This window comes from Etheostoma cragini, chromosome 14, assembly GCF_013103735.1.
Source record: "Etheostoma cragini isolate CJK2018 chromosome 14, CSU_Ecrag_1.0, whole genome shotgun sequence".
NCBI lineage: Eukaryota > Metazoa > Chordata > Actinopteri > Perciformes > Percidae > Etheostoma > Etheostoma cragini.
In genome coordinates, this window is record NC_048420.1 from 15,505,802 (window position 1) to 15,521,219 (window position 15,418).

Consider the following 15,418-nt stretch of genomic DNA (forward strand, 5'->3'; position numbering starts at 1 on the left):
GGTTGAGGTGGAACAAATTTTAACCCGTTAATAATAATACTCCAAAAATATAGAGTAGTTAAAGTCAGTTATATTATTACTCTTTGAAAAGGGCAACCCTGTACAATGGGTAGTTTTACCTTTGGTACATTTTTGTGGACAATACTTGTGCACTTTACTTGAATGCAGCACACTTAATTTCGACAGTTCTGTTTTCAGTGTCAAATCACTTCTTTTCCTTAAGTATGTATGTGTGCTCATTGTCTCACCTGGTTTTCCTACAGGCTGGTAGATGTGTTGGCTTCCACCCTGTATACACACACACACACACACGCGCACACACACACACACACACACACACACAGACAAACACACACTTTATGTTTTGTGCATATTGAGATATTCCCACCAGAAACGTCACTACTCGGCTACAGTTACATTTGATGCAGATGATAAGGTCAATCCTGAGAATAACTTCAACATGTGGTCATGCGGTTGTTGTGTAGGCAGTGCCCTTGCTGGCACACAGACAAAAATACTTTCCCTCTTCCTCCCAGCCTCTTTATTTTCTCTCTGTCTGTTGCACCATTCAATTTTTTTCCCACTTTGCTATAATTGTCTCCTTTTTGCCTGTTTTTCTATTCATTGCTTATCTGTTTTAACTTAGGATTGTTTTCTTAATCACTGTGTGGAGGGGGTTAACAACTGATTTTCAATGTAAGTACACACACACACATGCACGCACACACGCACAGTGACTGACCGGTGCTTGCAGTGTGCCGTCCTCTCTGTCGATGCTTCCTCTGCTGTTTCTGGATTCTGTCTTCTTTGGAGAAGATACAGAAAGTTAAAAACATAGCTAAGCATGCGCTTTGGACCAATTTCCATAACTGTAAAGGTTGTACCCGCTAGTTTCGCAATAAAAATATTAAAAAACAAAACACAATCAGTAAACAGTTCAGACTGACAGACACCTGCAGGTTGCAGAAAGCAAATTAAATGCAGAACAGCAGTACATATTTCCCAACCAAACAACACACGTCAACTGAAAAATGATTTTGTAGAACTTCAACTAATGACCATGACGTGCAAGTTTGTCAATTTTCCAACCACACTGCCTCAAAAGGTAAACGTCCTCGTCATCATCATCATCATCATCATCAAGTGAGTATGGAATAGGAGCAGCCGGTCAACACAATCCTGTTTACAAAGATAACTTACTGACAGCCTGTTCATGCCAATTAGTCCACAGAAAACAGCAACATTACCGAACTCTGTCCACATTTACACCACTAAAACCCAAGCATGACTCCAACTCCCTCGCTTTCTGTTTCAGTACCGTATTGGTGAAGCACGCCTTGAAGAGATGCATCCTGGGAGAACAGAAGCTGAAGAAGACAGGGAGGAGGAAAGCAGAGAGTGGAGGCCATCGAAAAGAGGGGGGCGATAGGGACAGAAAGTATGAGAGAAAGATGGATGCAAGCAAAGAAAAAGTTAAGGCATAGAGAGAGAAAGACAAAGTAAATCATGAAAAGAAGGACAGAGAGACCACAGAAACTGGGAGAGGAAACTAAGAATGTGGAAGATGAGAGAGAAATTAACTGAGAAAGACAAATATTGAGTAAGAGAAGAATGAAGGAGAAGACAAGACAGACAGAGAAAGAGAAGACGTTTTTTCCAGAGGAAAAGCTCCTCTGAGCCACAGAGAAAAGATCCAACTGCCTCACTCTCCGTTTCCCTCCCTCAGTCTGTTTCTCCCTCCCACTTTTTCCATCTCTCTGCATCTCCCTGTCTTCCCCCTCTGTCTGTTTCTCTTTCTCTCTCTGATAGGTGACTCCTTGTTCATTCCACCCTCTCCACGGCTCTTGCCAATCCCACTTCCTTTCTCCCTCCTTCTGTCCTCCACTCTTGTTCCCCCTCACAAACTTCCATCTCTTTCTTTTCAGGCCTTACTTTCCTTCTTTTATTGATTTCTGTGTCCATTCTCCTTTGTTCTCCTGTTAAATTAATTACAAAATGTACTAGCATATTTTACCAATAGAACATAACTTTGGCACAGTAGACAGTATTCTATAGTGGTAGAGGTCTTCGTTCACATATTTACTTTTTCTGCTTTGTCTCTTTTAAGGAAAAACTTGGAAACCCTTCACAGCACAAAGAGCATAAACTACTGCTTTTTGTCACTGATATTCAATGTCATATTAGACCTGAACTTGAAGCTCACATTCAAAGTCACGTGATAAATACAACATTTATGTACCATTACTCCTCTGGAGGTTTTACGGATGCATTATTATTATTGTTCCTCCGGATGTCCCTCCCCTTCCGCTTTCATCAGTTTATGAGGACTATGGGTAACTGCTCCTCAGATCTTTGCAGGGTAAATCCAACTTTATAACGTACACATTTTCCACCAAAACAAGTTACTTCCCGAGACTATTTTGCAGACGCATCGTTGCTCCGTACGTCGCTTGGCGCCACCCAAGACGATTGTGATTGGTTAAAAGAAATGCCAAAAAAACAGATCATGTCTTTCTCCCATCCCGGAACGCTGTGTGGACAGGCCAGACCCTCCTCCGCAGCGCTGTGGAGGAAGGTCTGGCAATGCAAGACTACAAAATAACAAATAAGTTATCAGCAATTCAGTCTGCCCGGTCGGTTCTGAAGATGTCCGGTTCTGTAAAGCAGTACATAAACAGAAGGGAAATCTAAGCCCATTCCTCATCACTCATCTCTGTGTTTTTCTTTCTCTTTCAGCTCCCTTACACCTGGCTCAAAAATGAAAACCTCTCATCAAGCCAGGAGGAGAAACTATCTGACCTGACGAATGAAGAAAAAACGACTTGTTTTGCACAAGAAGCGATTTGGCTCCTTTTGGGGATGTTTCAGTGTCTTATGAGATAAATCAAGCACAACTGAGCCAGTACAAAGATCTGAAAAATATATTCTGCAGCTCATCTGGCAACAATAATACTCATAAAGAAGTTTTACTAGCTGGAAAAAGCGTCTCACAGCCTCACACGTATCAACACACCAGCATGTGCAGGTAATGGAGAGGGCTACTTTCCGCATTTATTTAGTTATTTATTTATGGAAAACTGATTATTTTAGGACCGAATGACATGGTTGAAAGATACAGGAACTTTCCTTAAAGGGTCTATTTGTTACTCATGGTGATGTTTTGATCATAATATGGCAATAGTCCACAGACAAAAAACTGAAAGCCGTAGTTTATATATAAATACCATTACCATGACCATGAAGCTTTCCTCCTGCTCCAGCCACCGCTGGTCATCCTCCATCTGCTGTTGCTGCATCATCAGTCTCTCCTCCATCATAGCCTGGCCTACACAGCCACCATCCTGTAGAAAACACAGGTGTTTCAATGTGAACTGTTGTTTTATTTTTGTTTCTGTTATTATTATATATTTTTTGAAGTTAGTCGTACTGAATAAAGAAAGGCCAGGTTCAGGACAGCAACATGATTACCTCAATCATCTCTATAGGCCGAGTGGTTGATTAAACTGTGTGACGATCTTTAATACGTAAGAAAAATGATTGCAGGGATCAAGTTGTGGTTTTAAACATTTTCCTGACTGCAGTTACTTTATTCCCCTGCACAGGGCGCTGCGGTCCGCTTTAAAAAACGTAGGTGTCATTGATGGGCTATATTCAGGTCTTCCTCTTTTATGTGTTTGCTAGCAAAGCTGGATGCGGTAGTGTAAAGAGGCAGTCATAGATGCCGCCCACAAAGGGCAGGGGTCTGTCCGAGGTTTCTGCCTAAAAGGAAGTTGTTCCTCGCTACTGTAGCACCAAGTGTTTTCTTTTTTTTATTTAAGTATATGTTTGGGGGCTTTTCCCTTTATTAGTGACAGTAGATAGACAGGAAAGGGGAGAGAGATTGGGATGACACCCGGGCTGCGGCAGCACTCAGCCTAAATGGGGCGAACGCTCCTACTGGGTGAGCTAGAGGCCGCCCCACCAAGTGCTTTCTTATGGGAAATGGTTGGGTCTTTGTAAATTATGGTGTGTGATCTAGACATATTCTGTAAAGTGTCTTGAGATAACTCTTGGTATGATATGATACTATAAAAAAATAAATTGAAATTGAATTGAATAATGTGAGAGATTAAGAAAACATTAGCACATTGTGACACATTTGGTTCAGCCATAATCGAGTGGATGTAATGTCACACAAAATATGGAAACGTCTGCTCTCACCAATTCATTAGAAAATGTAATAGATGTCATTTCTGTCAAATGTTCTTTATGACTGAGTGTGCTTACCTCCATGTTAGGGCTCCACAGTGCAATGTGTTCAGGTCTGTGTTGACTCCAGGAATCAGAAGGAGGGTAGCTGCCTCCTACTCCTCCAACACCGCTATGGGCTGATGGCTGGAGGTGAACAAAAAGAAAGAAAGAGAAAAAGAAAGACAGAAAGAAAGAAAGAAAAAAAGAACGAGAGAGATAGAGAGCAAATGAGAATATAAAAAGATGGTTAATAATGGTAAGTTTATATAGTTGTTTTCATAGCACAAGACCAAATTCAGAAGAATTATTAGGCGTATATGAACAACAACAAAATACATTAACTGGTCACTGTTTACCTTTGCCTGGTATAAAATCTAACCGTAACATTGTTTGTCTGTGTCATTTTTCAGCTCCAACAATGTTGTAGGGGTGTGAAAAATAAAAAGAGAAAACTGAACAGCAACAACTCAGTTAAAAGCAAAAGAAATGAGAACATATTGGAAATACTAAGTAAAAGAAGACACATGAAGGTTACAACACTGTTAATTGACTGTTATCTCAAACTGCCCTAATCCAGACAGTGTGTAACAGATGCTACCAATATACTGTATACATACCAATATACAGATGTTATTCTTACATGTGATATGATCAAGTTTGACTTAAATAGCAGTTCAAATTATACACTCCTTTTAAAGACGAGAGAGAGCTGCTTATTGCCATAAGAGCTGGAGAGTCTTTGATTTGTATGTGTGTGTAAGTGTGTGCGTGTGGCTTTAGCACTACAGGAAATGCCTGCTGTCTGCTCGGTTTATGAGGAGAGGATTAACTGCACTGAAAGTCTCTCTCAGTTTTTCTGCCCTCACATTTCTCTTGGGGACTTTGACACATGGCTTCACTGGGCCGGCCTTAATTGTGATGATAGTGCTCAACCCGATCATTTCAAAGACAAGTTGATTCCTAGTCCCTGAAAAAATAAGTTTCCAATGTTGTAAGATGAAAATGTATTGGTACGTTTTAAAGATGGACAGCAGTCCTACAAAGGTTTGATTTAATACTCCTTGCCCTTTTTTTTTTTTTTTAACTTAGTCAATGTTAAGTTTTATGGCGTGCTGAATTTCTACACTGCCCACTATGAATTATCTTTCCATCAAATAGTGGAGATGGCAGGGTCTGACAATAAAAAAACGTATAATATTTAACAATAATCTTGTTTAATTAATCTATTAACTTCTTAAGGTTCTATTCATATTTTCCAGACCTCATACGCATTTCACCATCATCAGTGGTGTTTTCCTTGATGACCTTTTCTGAATTACAGGTTACAGTATATGTTTGGTCCTAAAAGATTCCTGTAAGACTTTAAAAGGGTCCTGAAATCTTTTCTGCTGATGTTGCCACCTAAAACATCTGGAAGTCAAAGGACTGCTTTGATTCCCAGCAGCCACAGTGGATGAGAAGGAAAAGGGGAGCGCAGTGTCCTCACTACAGGAGCTGTGTGTGTACGTGTGTGTGTGTGTGAACGTGTGTGTACGTGTGCTGTACCGGGAAGTGGTTGAGTGGGGGGCCAGAGAAGAAGCCTTCGCTGGAACGAGGACTTGGGTAACCCGGTCTACTGGGCTGCAGACAGAAAGAGAACAGTTTGTGTTCCTCAGCCATGCCAAACACATAAAAATATCAGAGAGAAACACTGAGGAGATAATTTAGTTGTACTTTAGGCGGCGCTTCATCAGACCCTCCAGAGTCCCAGGACACGGTGACTTGTCTCCTCATCTCCATTCGAAGTCTCTCCTCTTGTTGAAGTTTCTCTTCCTCCAGTATGGTGCTACAAAAGTTATACACAAAAATACGTAATAAGGGCTCCTCTTCTTTATGTAAATAGGTGGACCAATAGAATAAAAAAGTACAATTAAATTAATCAACTGCGGGGGGGGGGAAACTTTTATTAACATGTTTGCAATTTAGAAAATTAAATCCAAAGGAAAATTCTTCCTAATTTGTAGAAATACTAGAAAGACAAAATTAATATAACATCTGTTAATAAATTCATCAAACTAAAACAAAAAACTCCATGTCTTAGTCATTGACTATTTTTAATCCTTGCTTTTAGTGTTTTTTTTCACTAATAGAATTTAAAAAACATTACTCATGGCAACATTAACAAATAAGCATGTAACATGTTTGTAACATGCAAGCGACATTACAAACACTGCAAAGCAAGTGTAAATAATATTCAACATGCAAACACTTGTAAGCACAAACTGACAAAAAACATTTTACTACCTGAGTTGTGTTTTGAGTTCAGTGAATCGCGGTCGCTTGCTCGGGTCATACGACCAACATTTGGTCATCAAACTGTAGAGGGTGGGCGGGCACTGAGGAGGCATAGCCAAACGCTCGCCGTTCTCTATCCTGCCAATTACGTCATTGTTCTTCACACCCTGGAAAGGCTTGATGCCATACATCAAGATCTCCCACATACACACACCTACCGAGAGAAACAAACGGACGTAAGGATGTTTCCTTAGATGGCATGGAATAATGATACTGTAATTACAAGGGCAGTCGCAATCAACGTGTGAACCAGGGTACAAGCGGCCGAAATAGGTTTCCTTGGGAGGGTGGTTGGTGTCTTGCTTTAGAGATAGGGTCAGAAGCCCAGTCATCCGTGGGTAGCTCGAGGTAGAGTTGCTGCTCCGTCACGTCAAAAGGAGCCAGTTGAGGTGGTTCGGGCATCTGGTAAGGATGCCTCCTGGGCGCCTCCCTAGGGAGTTGTTCCAGGCACGTGCAACTGGGAGGAGGCCTCGGGGAAGACCCAGGACTAGGTGGAAGGATTATATTTCCAACCTGGCCCGGGAACCTTTCGGGTTCCCCCGGTCAGAGCTGGTTAATGTGGCTCGGAAAAGGAAGTTCGGGGTGCCCTGCTGGAGCTGCTCCCCCGCGACCCGATACCAGATAAGCGGACGAAGATGGATGGGTCACAATAAACGTTTTAAAAACGAGTTAACAAAAAGTCCTTAAAAGGGCACTCACATTCTGTGATTTTGCTCCAGGAAGGGGGGGGGGGGAGGTGTCTTAAAGAAAAGGGTCTTTTGAATGGCAAGTTGAGTTTCAAAGCCTTACAGTTGGTTCTCTATACAAGGTTATAGTTATTGTAATGTACTGTTGATGTGAACTGAGTTGCCTATGGAGTAGTCGAGTCTCAAATACCAAAGATATCCTTTTTAAAGTACATTCAGAATGATTACATTTTTTTATTGATTGACAGCCCTAGTAATTATGTTTTCAAACTAACACAACAGAACACAAGCATACAGACCTAAATTATCATAACTCACCAAACATCCAGACATCACTGGCAGAGGTAAATCTTCTGAAGTTTATAGATTCGGGAGCCATCCATTTAATAGGAAGTTTACCTTTAGAAGCTGAGACAAACATAAACACAGATATGTTTTTATGACTACATTACATTTGAAATTCATTATCGGGTTACTGGTAAATTTTGCAATAACTCAGACGGCAATAGAGACTAGAAGAAGAGTCGGTTTTCCAAACATGCCAACGTGTGCAACGTGTCCAGATAAACCGTAGTATCCTGATGTAACCTGTTGGTGGTGCTAAAGCACTGGCAACTACAAAAGTGTTACTGGATAACAAACTGGTCTCAGGTCAGCACTGCTCAGAAAACATGAGGAATTAAAAAAGGTCTTGGATACATTGAAAACATCAGGGAACAGTGTTCTGTGTCATAACTTAATACAAAGCTGTGTGTGTGTGTGTGTGTGTGTGTGTGTGTGTGTGTGTGTGTGTGTGTCTCATTACCTTTATAGTAAGAGCTGTCCTCCATGTATCGTGACAGACCAAAGTCTCCGAGCATCACACAGTCGACTGAAGAGACCAACACATTGCGTGCTGCTATGTCCCTGTAAACCAATATTAGCAGGGATTAGGCCTGACTCATGGATGTTATTTGTCATTTCTTGGATGCAAAATATCTATCAAAGAGTATGATAATGTTGAGTGAAACACCACAGATTTGCCTGAAAACCACTTTATATTTACTAAAAAACTCTATATGTCCTTTAGGTCAAATTATTTCAGTAAATAAAATGTATGCAGCATACAGTGCCCTCAAAAGTAGTGCCCTCAAACAAAAAACATTGTATCCCTGGCAACATTTATTTAAGATTAAATCGGAAATCAAAACTCCTAATAACAATGTGAGCCAAGTACATGTAATCATATGCCCACAGTTATTCCTTAGTTAATCTATCTTGTGTGTGTGTGTGTGTGTGTGTGTGTGTGTGTGTGTGTATACCTGTGCACAAAGCGTTTACTCTCCAGATATGTGAGCGCAGTGCTGAGCTGGTAGGCGAACAGAATGAGAGTGGCTAAGTCCAAATTGTACTTCCTCACCTGAAGGAATGAACGTAACTGTAGACAGAGAAAAAAGACGGACAAAAAAAACAAACGGTGTAAAGATAGAAAAAGTGTTTTATGCAGTGTTATTTAATAGAACATTGCAGATCCTATGTCAATGAATGACCATCTCACACTGATAAATGGCTTGTCAGTAAAACCTTACCTAGGCTTTTCCTAGGCAATAAACATAATTTACACCTACAAAGGTTTCCTTTCTATACTGACAAGAAGTGACACAAACTCTAATCGACTCCTTCCGTATGTGAGAACATTATCCTCAGACGTACCTCTCCAAGCGTGCACAGCTCCATGATGATCCAAACTGGGTTTTCCGTGATCACTCCAATCAGCTTGACAATGTGAGGATGGTCAAACTGACGCATTGTTACTGCAAGAGAAGTGCAAAAACACACACACATTAACACACTCAGTAGGAGTGGGCTGAGTTACGGTTTGCTAAAACAGTGTGGTCTTACATGCTTCTTGTAGGAACTTTTCTCTGACGCTGTCCGATGTACAGTTCTTACAGGTCTTAATGGCGACAGGTAGAGCTGGTTTGTCCTGCAAAACACATATTAGCGGATTGTACTTGTTACAGTATCAAGCTTGCTGAAATCCGTAAGTAAGTACGGGATATTGATAGTATATCACAATGTAGCAAACATATGCAAATAATATGATTAAATCAATGTTTAATGTAATGAACAGACAAAACCCTCAACAACTGAGAAACAATACTGAAATTTAATTGATATTATCAATTTGGACAACAAACATTTTTTAAACTTTGTAACTCAATATGTTTGGTTTATGAATTAGCAGTAAGAAATCTAATCTTTATACTTGTTAGGGCGCTAACTTGAGAATATATATATTTTTTGTGTTATTATTTATTAGCTGGATGATAAGTAATTGAGAGTCATGAAGGTCACTTTCATTTTCTGTGACTGAAAAACTTGTATCCAGTCACATTAACCTATTCTATGTTTTTTTGCACCTTCAATTTGTCTTACATGTCTGATCATTTATTGGTGGGTACACAAAAAGTGTGCCGATGCATGTGTGTGTGCGTGTATTTCCACATACCGGGGTGTTATAGACTCCTTGGTGTACATCTCCAAACTGACCCTCTCCTATACAGCGGCCCAACTCTATCCTGTCCCTCTGGATCTCATAATCCCGTGCTGAGAGGAGAAAACAAGAAAAGAGAAAAGAAGGGTAAAAAGTGAGATTTATACATTTACCTGCTTTTTAACACTGGAAACATAACAGTGACCCAGCACAGATGACATGCCTAACTCAAACCACATGGGTGGGGTTTACCGGGACAAGGCAATTTGGATGGTATCGGGTCATTGTTGTTTTATCACAGAGAAGTAGATTAAGTTACATTGAAATTATTTCTAACTTTATTGGCTGTCAAATGATCATCACTTTGGTGAACCCCACTCACTGGCAGTCGGATTAGACTAAAATAAACCATTAATCATCAACAAAAAAGACCTTTCAACCCAGGATTGCACATTCACATTATATTCCCTCCCCATAACACCTCTAACTTGACAAACCTAGACATGCACACTACCACACAAAATTACAAACACACCAGCATACAGTAAACCCATTTAACAGGCAAGATGTAAGGTTCATAAAAATCTGTTTACATGCATGAGTCCCACTAGAACATCTGTTTATTCCTGCATACTGATACTTAAAAATGGGGCTACAGGGACACATAAACAAGTTGTTCTAAATAACATCACTAATGGAGATTAAAACCTGGAGTGCTCTGTGCATGTAAACATCACGAGCCCATTTCTAAAACACTTTGAAAGCCGAGAAGAACACCTAGTATCTTTTTAGTGATGTATTCAAAGAAATGATATTAACTCATCTAAAGTGTATTCAATATAATATAATAGTAATAGTATTCATGTCTGCAGTTAACTTTTTAATATTCAGTATGCATGTCCAAAAATCTTAACAAAAAAAGTGTTGACAACTGATATCCACAAGCTTGGACATTTATGTGTTATCAATATTTCTGCCTTTTTAAAAATGCCATGAATCATTTCTAAAGAGGTGCATTAATGTCAGCTGCCAACCAACGCAGTAAAACTGCAATAAATAATAAGTTCAAGAGGTTTAGGCACGCCACTGTACATTCAGAACTTATCCTGTTCAACGTTAAGTATCTGTTGGCACTAAAAGTTCAGCAATTTGACTCAAACAGATGAACAACAGCATTACCAAAACACATGCCATGATAAGAAAGAAATTGAATACAATAATCCTTACGGCATTCAATTTGCAGGAAATTAATAATAGCTTCAAACTACAGTTGGGCGGTATCCAAATTTTGATGCCGTCAAACCTCCTCCCTATTTTACGCGGTGTACGGTATTACCGTGAAATGATGACGAAAGGCTCAGACGGCGTCACCAAATTGTTGGCTTGTGCCTACACCGTTCAGAAACTGAATACCAAACACTAATACTGAAACACCTCTCCCTTCTCATTGGGTCGGAACCCCAAATGCTGCCAACTGCAGAAGTTGTGTTCTTCTTCAAGACCAGGTCACTTGGTGCGCGACTTGCCATCTCCCCCCTCTTTCTCCTCCACACTGTCACGTGATGACAATCGCACATGAGCATTTTTAGGCATTAAATAAATCATATTTAATATTTAATCCTTGTGTACTATATAAGTGCATTGCATTTTTTTTTTATGACTTTATTGAAACTGATGCCGTTAGTATTTTTAAGAACCCGCGGTATAACATATTACCGCCCAACCCTATTTCCAACACAAAAGAATCCTAAGATGACAACAACATACGACCATGATAATAAATCTTGATAAAGACATACAAATGTCATAACCAACACGATGGTGAAATGAGAACCAAGCCAATAAACAAAATGTAATAGTGTGCGATTGTTCAGCCTAAAAGGCCTGGGGGACTATTTTAAAATATTTATGAAGTAACATCTTGCATTGTTTGGGGATTGGCCCTTCCTTTTATTTCAACACAAGACCCTAATGAACAACACTCTACAAATCACCAACAATCACAAGACAACAATCTTGAAAGGTATCTATTCTTTGCCAGACACTAATGTTGAACGAAAACTTGTGTACCTAACTGGAGTTGCATCATTGATACTGTTCCTCATTAAGATCAACAGGAATTGATATTTTTAAATTAAAATACGAACTTGCTGGAAGCTGCACTAATTACTTTTTAATGAGGATGGCTGATAACAACGTATTCTAGTCCCGGCAAAGAAAAATATGAACAAAAATGTAGACACTAAAGGCATTTCAGTAGGACAGAATGAGAGATAGAGAGAGGGGGGGTTTTACCTTCAACTACTCCATAGCTGACTGTGTTGGCGGTGGGAGAAAGAGGAAGAAAGAGAGATGAAGAGGGCAAGAGCCAGACAGCTGCTTTAAGATAGAACATAGCTCAGAAAAGACACACACACACACACACACACACACACACCCACACACACACACTTGAACCATGTCATTCATTCCTTACCTGATGTGTAGTTAATAAATAAGTTAATGAATGAAGACTACCACAGAATGGTTACAAGTCATTACAGGAATACATATTTATTGTTTACATACACCAGACAGCATGACATGGACACACATACAGACTCAGGCACAGCGTCAGAAAACATGTCAGAAAGTCTGTTTAGAGGAAGTTGCAAGAAGACCAAAAAAAAAGCAAAGCCAGACAGAGAAACGTAGAAAAGGACTGTGGGAAGAAAAGAAGAACACAGTCCATTTTCAAAGTCGTGAACGCAATCAAATTACATGAGTACTTTGAACTGGCCAAAACATCCACATTAAATGTATTGGAACAGAGGCTTAAAACCACCGCTCACAGGGCTTCCGCCAAACTTAGCAGAACACTCAGGGTTTTGAGTAACATATGAATGAATTTGGCAGATGCAATGTGTGTCCAACCAACCAGAGTTATACAGTATGAGTTGCAGCCGCTCTGATCCCCAGCCGGTGCATCCACAGTTTATGAGACGGTGATACTGGCTTGAATGTGATTAGCAGCTACCTAACCAAAAGTGGTTTACTGTAACTTCTCTGATGTTTCCTGTGTGAGTGTGTTTCTTGGAAAGGACTCACAGCCCACTTGGCATATTAGATAGCAGAACAAAATTAATGTTTGTTTGAGAATGCAGTAATAACAGTGAAACAGTCATTATCTAGTTTTCTTGCAGTGCAACACAAGCTAATTTTATCGAGTACAAATTACTTTAGTCATTTGATGTTAGACTAAAGAGAAGATTAAGTAAGTTACTTACTGGAGGGCATGGTGTATGTGTCCTCTTCATCAACTATCTCAGCATAGTCATCAGTCTCTGTAACATGAGATACAAACGGTGTAAAAAAAACAGCAAAAGGATAATGTTAAAAAAACAGACAGCCCCACCAGTAGAAAAATAACCTAAACAAACAATAGAAAAATTTGTGCACATGTTAAGTTTACCGTGCCTATGCTAAGGTATGGAGGGCCACCAATACACACACAAACACGTGTGCAGTAAACTAAGAAATAACCAGCTAACTCAGAGTTTCAGCAACTCCTGGGCAAAGCAACACCCACGTAGCTCCTCTCTTTCTCTCTCTGCACACCCACACTTGGCGGAGAGTGTCAGCTGAGCATGTGTTGTGCATATCTGTCTGTGTAAGAGCAGCTGGGCTGCATGGGATAACTGTGGTGTTGGAGGAGGAGTGGAGGAAAAGAAAAAAAAAGAGACCAAGACAGAAAGGAGAAAGAGTTCAAAAGAAACAAGTAGAAAATGAAATATATGGAAAACCAGGAGGAAGGATACAAGAATAGAGAGTGTAATAGTGAAAGAAAGAAATATTGGGTCTAGCAGATGGTAGTGTTCAGGATTAAATCTGTTGCAGAATCAGACAGATAGGCAGAGAGGGACAGAAAAGAGCCAGCAGGAAAAGGAAAAGATGGACAGAGTATATCCTAACCAGATGGTGGTGTTTAAAATAAAATCAGTGTGCAGACACAGCTGTTGGAAACAAGAGTCAAACATCTGCTGTCCTGAACGCTACCCTCACAGTTCTGCTCAGGATTTATCAGGCTCTGTGGGAACAGGTCCCTAAATTTATCGGAAATCCTTTTCTAAAGCCTATGACTGATTTTCCCCAAGATGGTCAGCCAAGTAGAGCCTACCGTGTTGAATAAGCCAAAGAAATCACTTCTGGCTAGATGTTTAGTTGTTAAAGGTCCCATTACATGGTGCTTTCTGAAATGTGTTTAAAGAGACCTTAGTGGTCCCCTAATACTGTATCTGAAGTCTCTTTCCCAAAATTCAGCCTTGGTGCAGAATTACAGCCACGAGAACCAGTCCCACAATGAGCTTTCCTTAGGATGTGCCATTTCTTTGGAAAGGTTTGCTCGTTCAAAAAGCCATGATGTCTCTGTCTCATGGGCGGGCAAACCAGAGAAAGGGGAGGTAACCTTTTCCCTTATGACCTCATAGGGGGAAGCTTCCAGATTGGCACATCTGAACATTCATTCTCTCTTAGACAGAGCAGGATACCCAGGGCTCGGTTTACACCTATCGCCATTTCTAGCTATTGGGAGACCATAGTCAGGCTGGGGAACCTCATATTAATGTTAAAACACCTCATAAGTGAAATCTTTATGCAATTGGACCTTTAATGTAAGGCAGGCTAAATAACACACTGGATGGTAGTAAAGGTGACTTCAAAAAGTCAAAGTGTTAGAACAAGATATTATGGGAAATACATAGGCCATACATTAGATTTTTTTCCAAAGTACCTAATGAGAAGATCGATACCACCCTCCTGTCTTTACAGTAAATATAAAACTACTAACCCTCTGTTGTAGTCGGACTCTGTCCAAAGCATAGACTGTATAATAACAATGGACAACCCAACCAGGTCAAAAACTGAAGCCTTTGCGGAAGTGCCTTAAACCTGCATTCTATCTAATTTCCAGCAGGGGGTGCCTCCACTTGTTGCAAACTTCTCACTTGATTTGTTACTTCAATAGACATGCCAATCAGGACAGAGGCCTAGCAGTGCTAACCACGGCACTGTGTACATTAAAATAGCAATGAACTTGTCGTTGTGTGTTGCCCAGATTTTAATATTTAACTTTTACGCTCTCGCTGTACATTTTCACTTCATTAAAAGTTAGTTAGAACATTTGGCTGCTTAAAAATGTCAAGTTAACCGTCATGCAAAACAAGGTAGATAGTTACCACTAGATGCTAACTTAAGGGAAGGTTTGCTGATTTTCTGTTCTGCCATACATGCAGATTAATGGAAGCAGTAACTGGAGGTCTTCATTAACCCACCAGTAAATCTCCACTGGCTGACTTGCTTCCAAAGGGTTGAAAAGCAGCAACTTACTCCCTTTAGCGTTTAGCTTAGCGCAGCACCATTGCAACCATAAACAACACTGGCTTGGCCGCATCATCCTCCCTAACTCTTCCTGCTCCTCAGAAATAGTCACATCCATTTGCAAAAAAACATTTAAATCTGCAGATTACTTTAATTATTTAGGTTCTATATATTAAGATTTATTCAAACATAATTCTTAGTTTTTACAGTGAACTATTGCTGCATACTCCCTCACGTAGTTGGGGATTTGTTCTAAAGAATCAACCTTTTCTAAGTTTGACTGGTCTAACTGTCTCTATTTTCAGTGGAGCGAGAGAAATAGTGTGTGAGGGGGGGG

At 40.1% G+C, this 15,418-nt stretch overlaps 1 protein-coding gene across 1 annotated transcript in view; it reads right to left on the bottom strand.

The window, feature by feature from the left end:
- The window catches only part of ptk2aa (protein tyrosine kinase 2aa), a 41,201-nt gene that overhangs the window by 3,969 nt on the left and 21,814 nt on the right, over positions 1-15,418 (bottom strand). The window contains exons 15-29 of the mRNA XM_034892773.1: positions 12,993-13,049; positions 12,022-12,042; positions 9,742-9,839; positions 9,132-9,216; positions 8,943-9,043; positions 8,552-8,667; positions 8,056-8,156; positions 7,569-7,658; positions 6,514-6,718; positions 5,944-6,055; positions 5,776-5,850; positions 4,267-4,374; positions 3,231-3,341; positions 743-805; positions 81-288 (exon numbers count right to left, since the gene is read on the bottom strand). Coding sequence (XP_034748664.1) covers positions 81-288; positions 743-805; positions 3,231-3,341; positions 4,267-4,374; positions 5,776-5,850; positions 5,944-6,055; positions 6,514-6,718; positions 7,569-7,658; positions 8,056-8,156; positions 8,552-8,667; positions 8,943-9,043; positions 9,132-9,216; positions 9,742-9,839; positions 12,022-12,042; positions 12,993-13,049 — 1,551 coding nt within the window. The remainder of the gene's footprint in view (positions 1-80; positions 289-742; positions 806-3,230; positions 3,342-4,266; positions 4,375-5,775; positions 5,851-5,943; positions 6,056-6,513; positions 6,719-7,568; positions 7,659-8,055; positions 8,157-8,551; positions 8,668-8,942; positions 9,044-9,131; positions 9,217-9,741; positions 9,840-12,021; positions 12,043-12,992; positions 13,050-15,418) is intronic.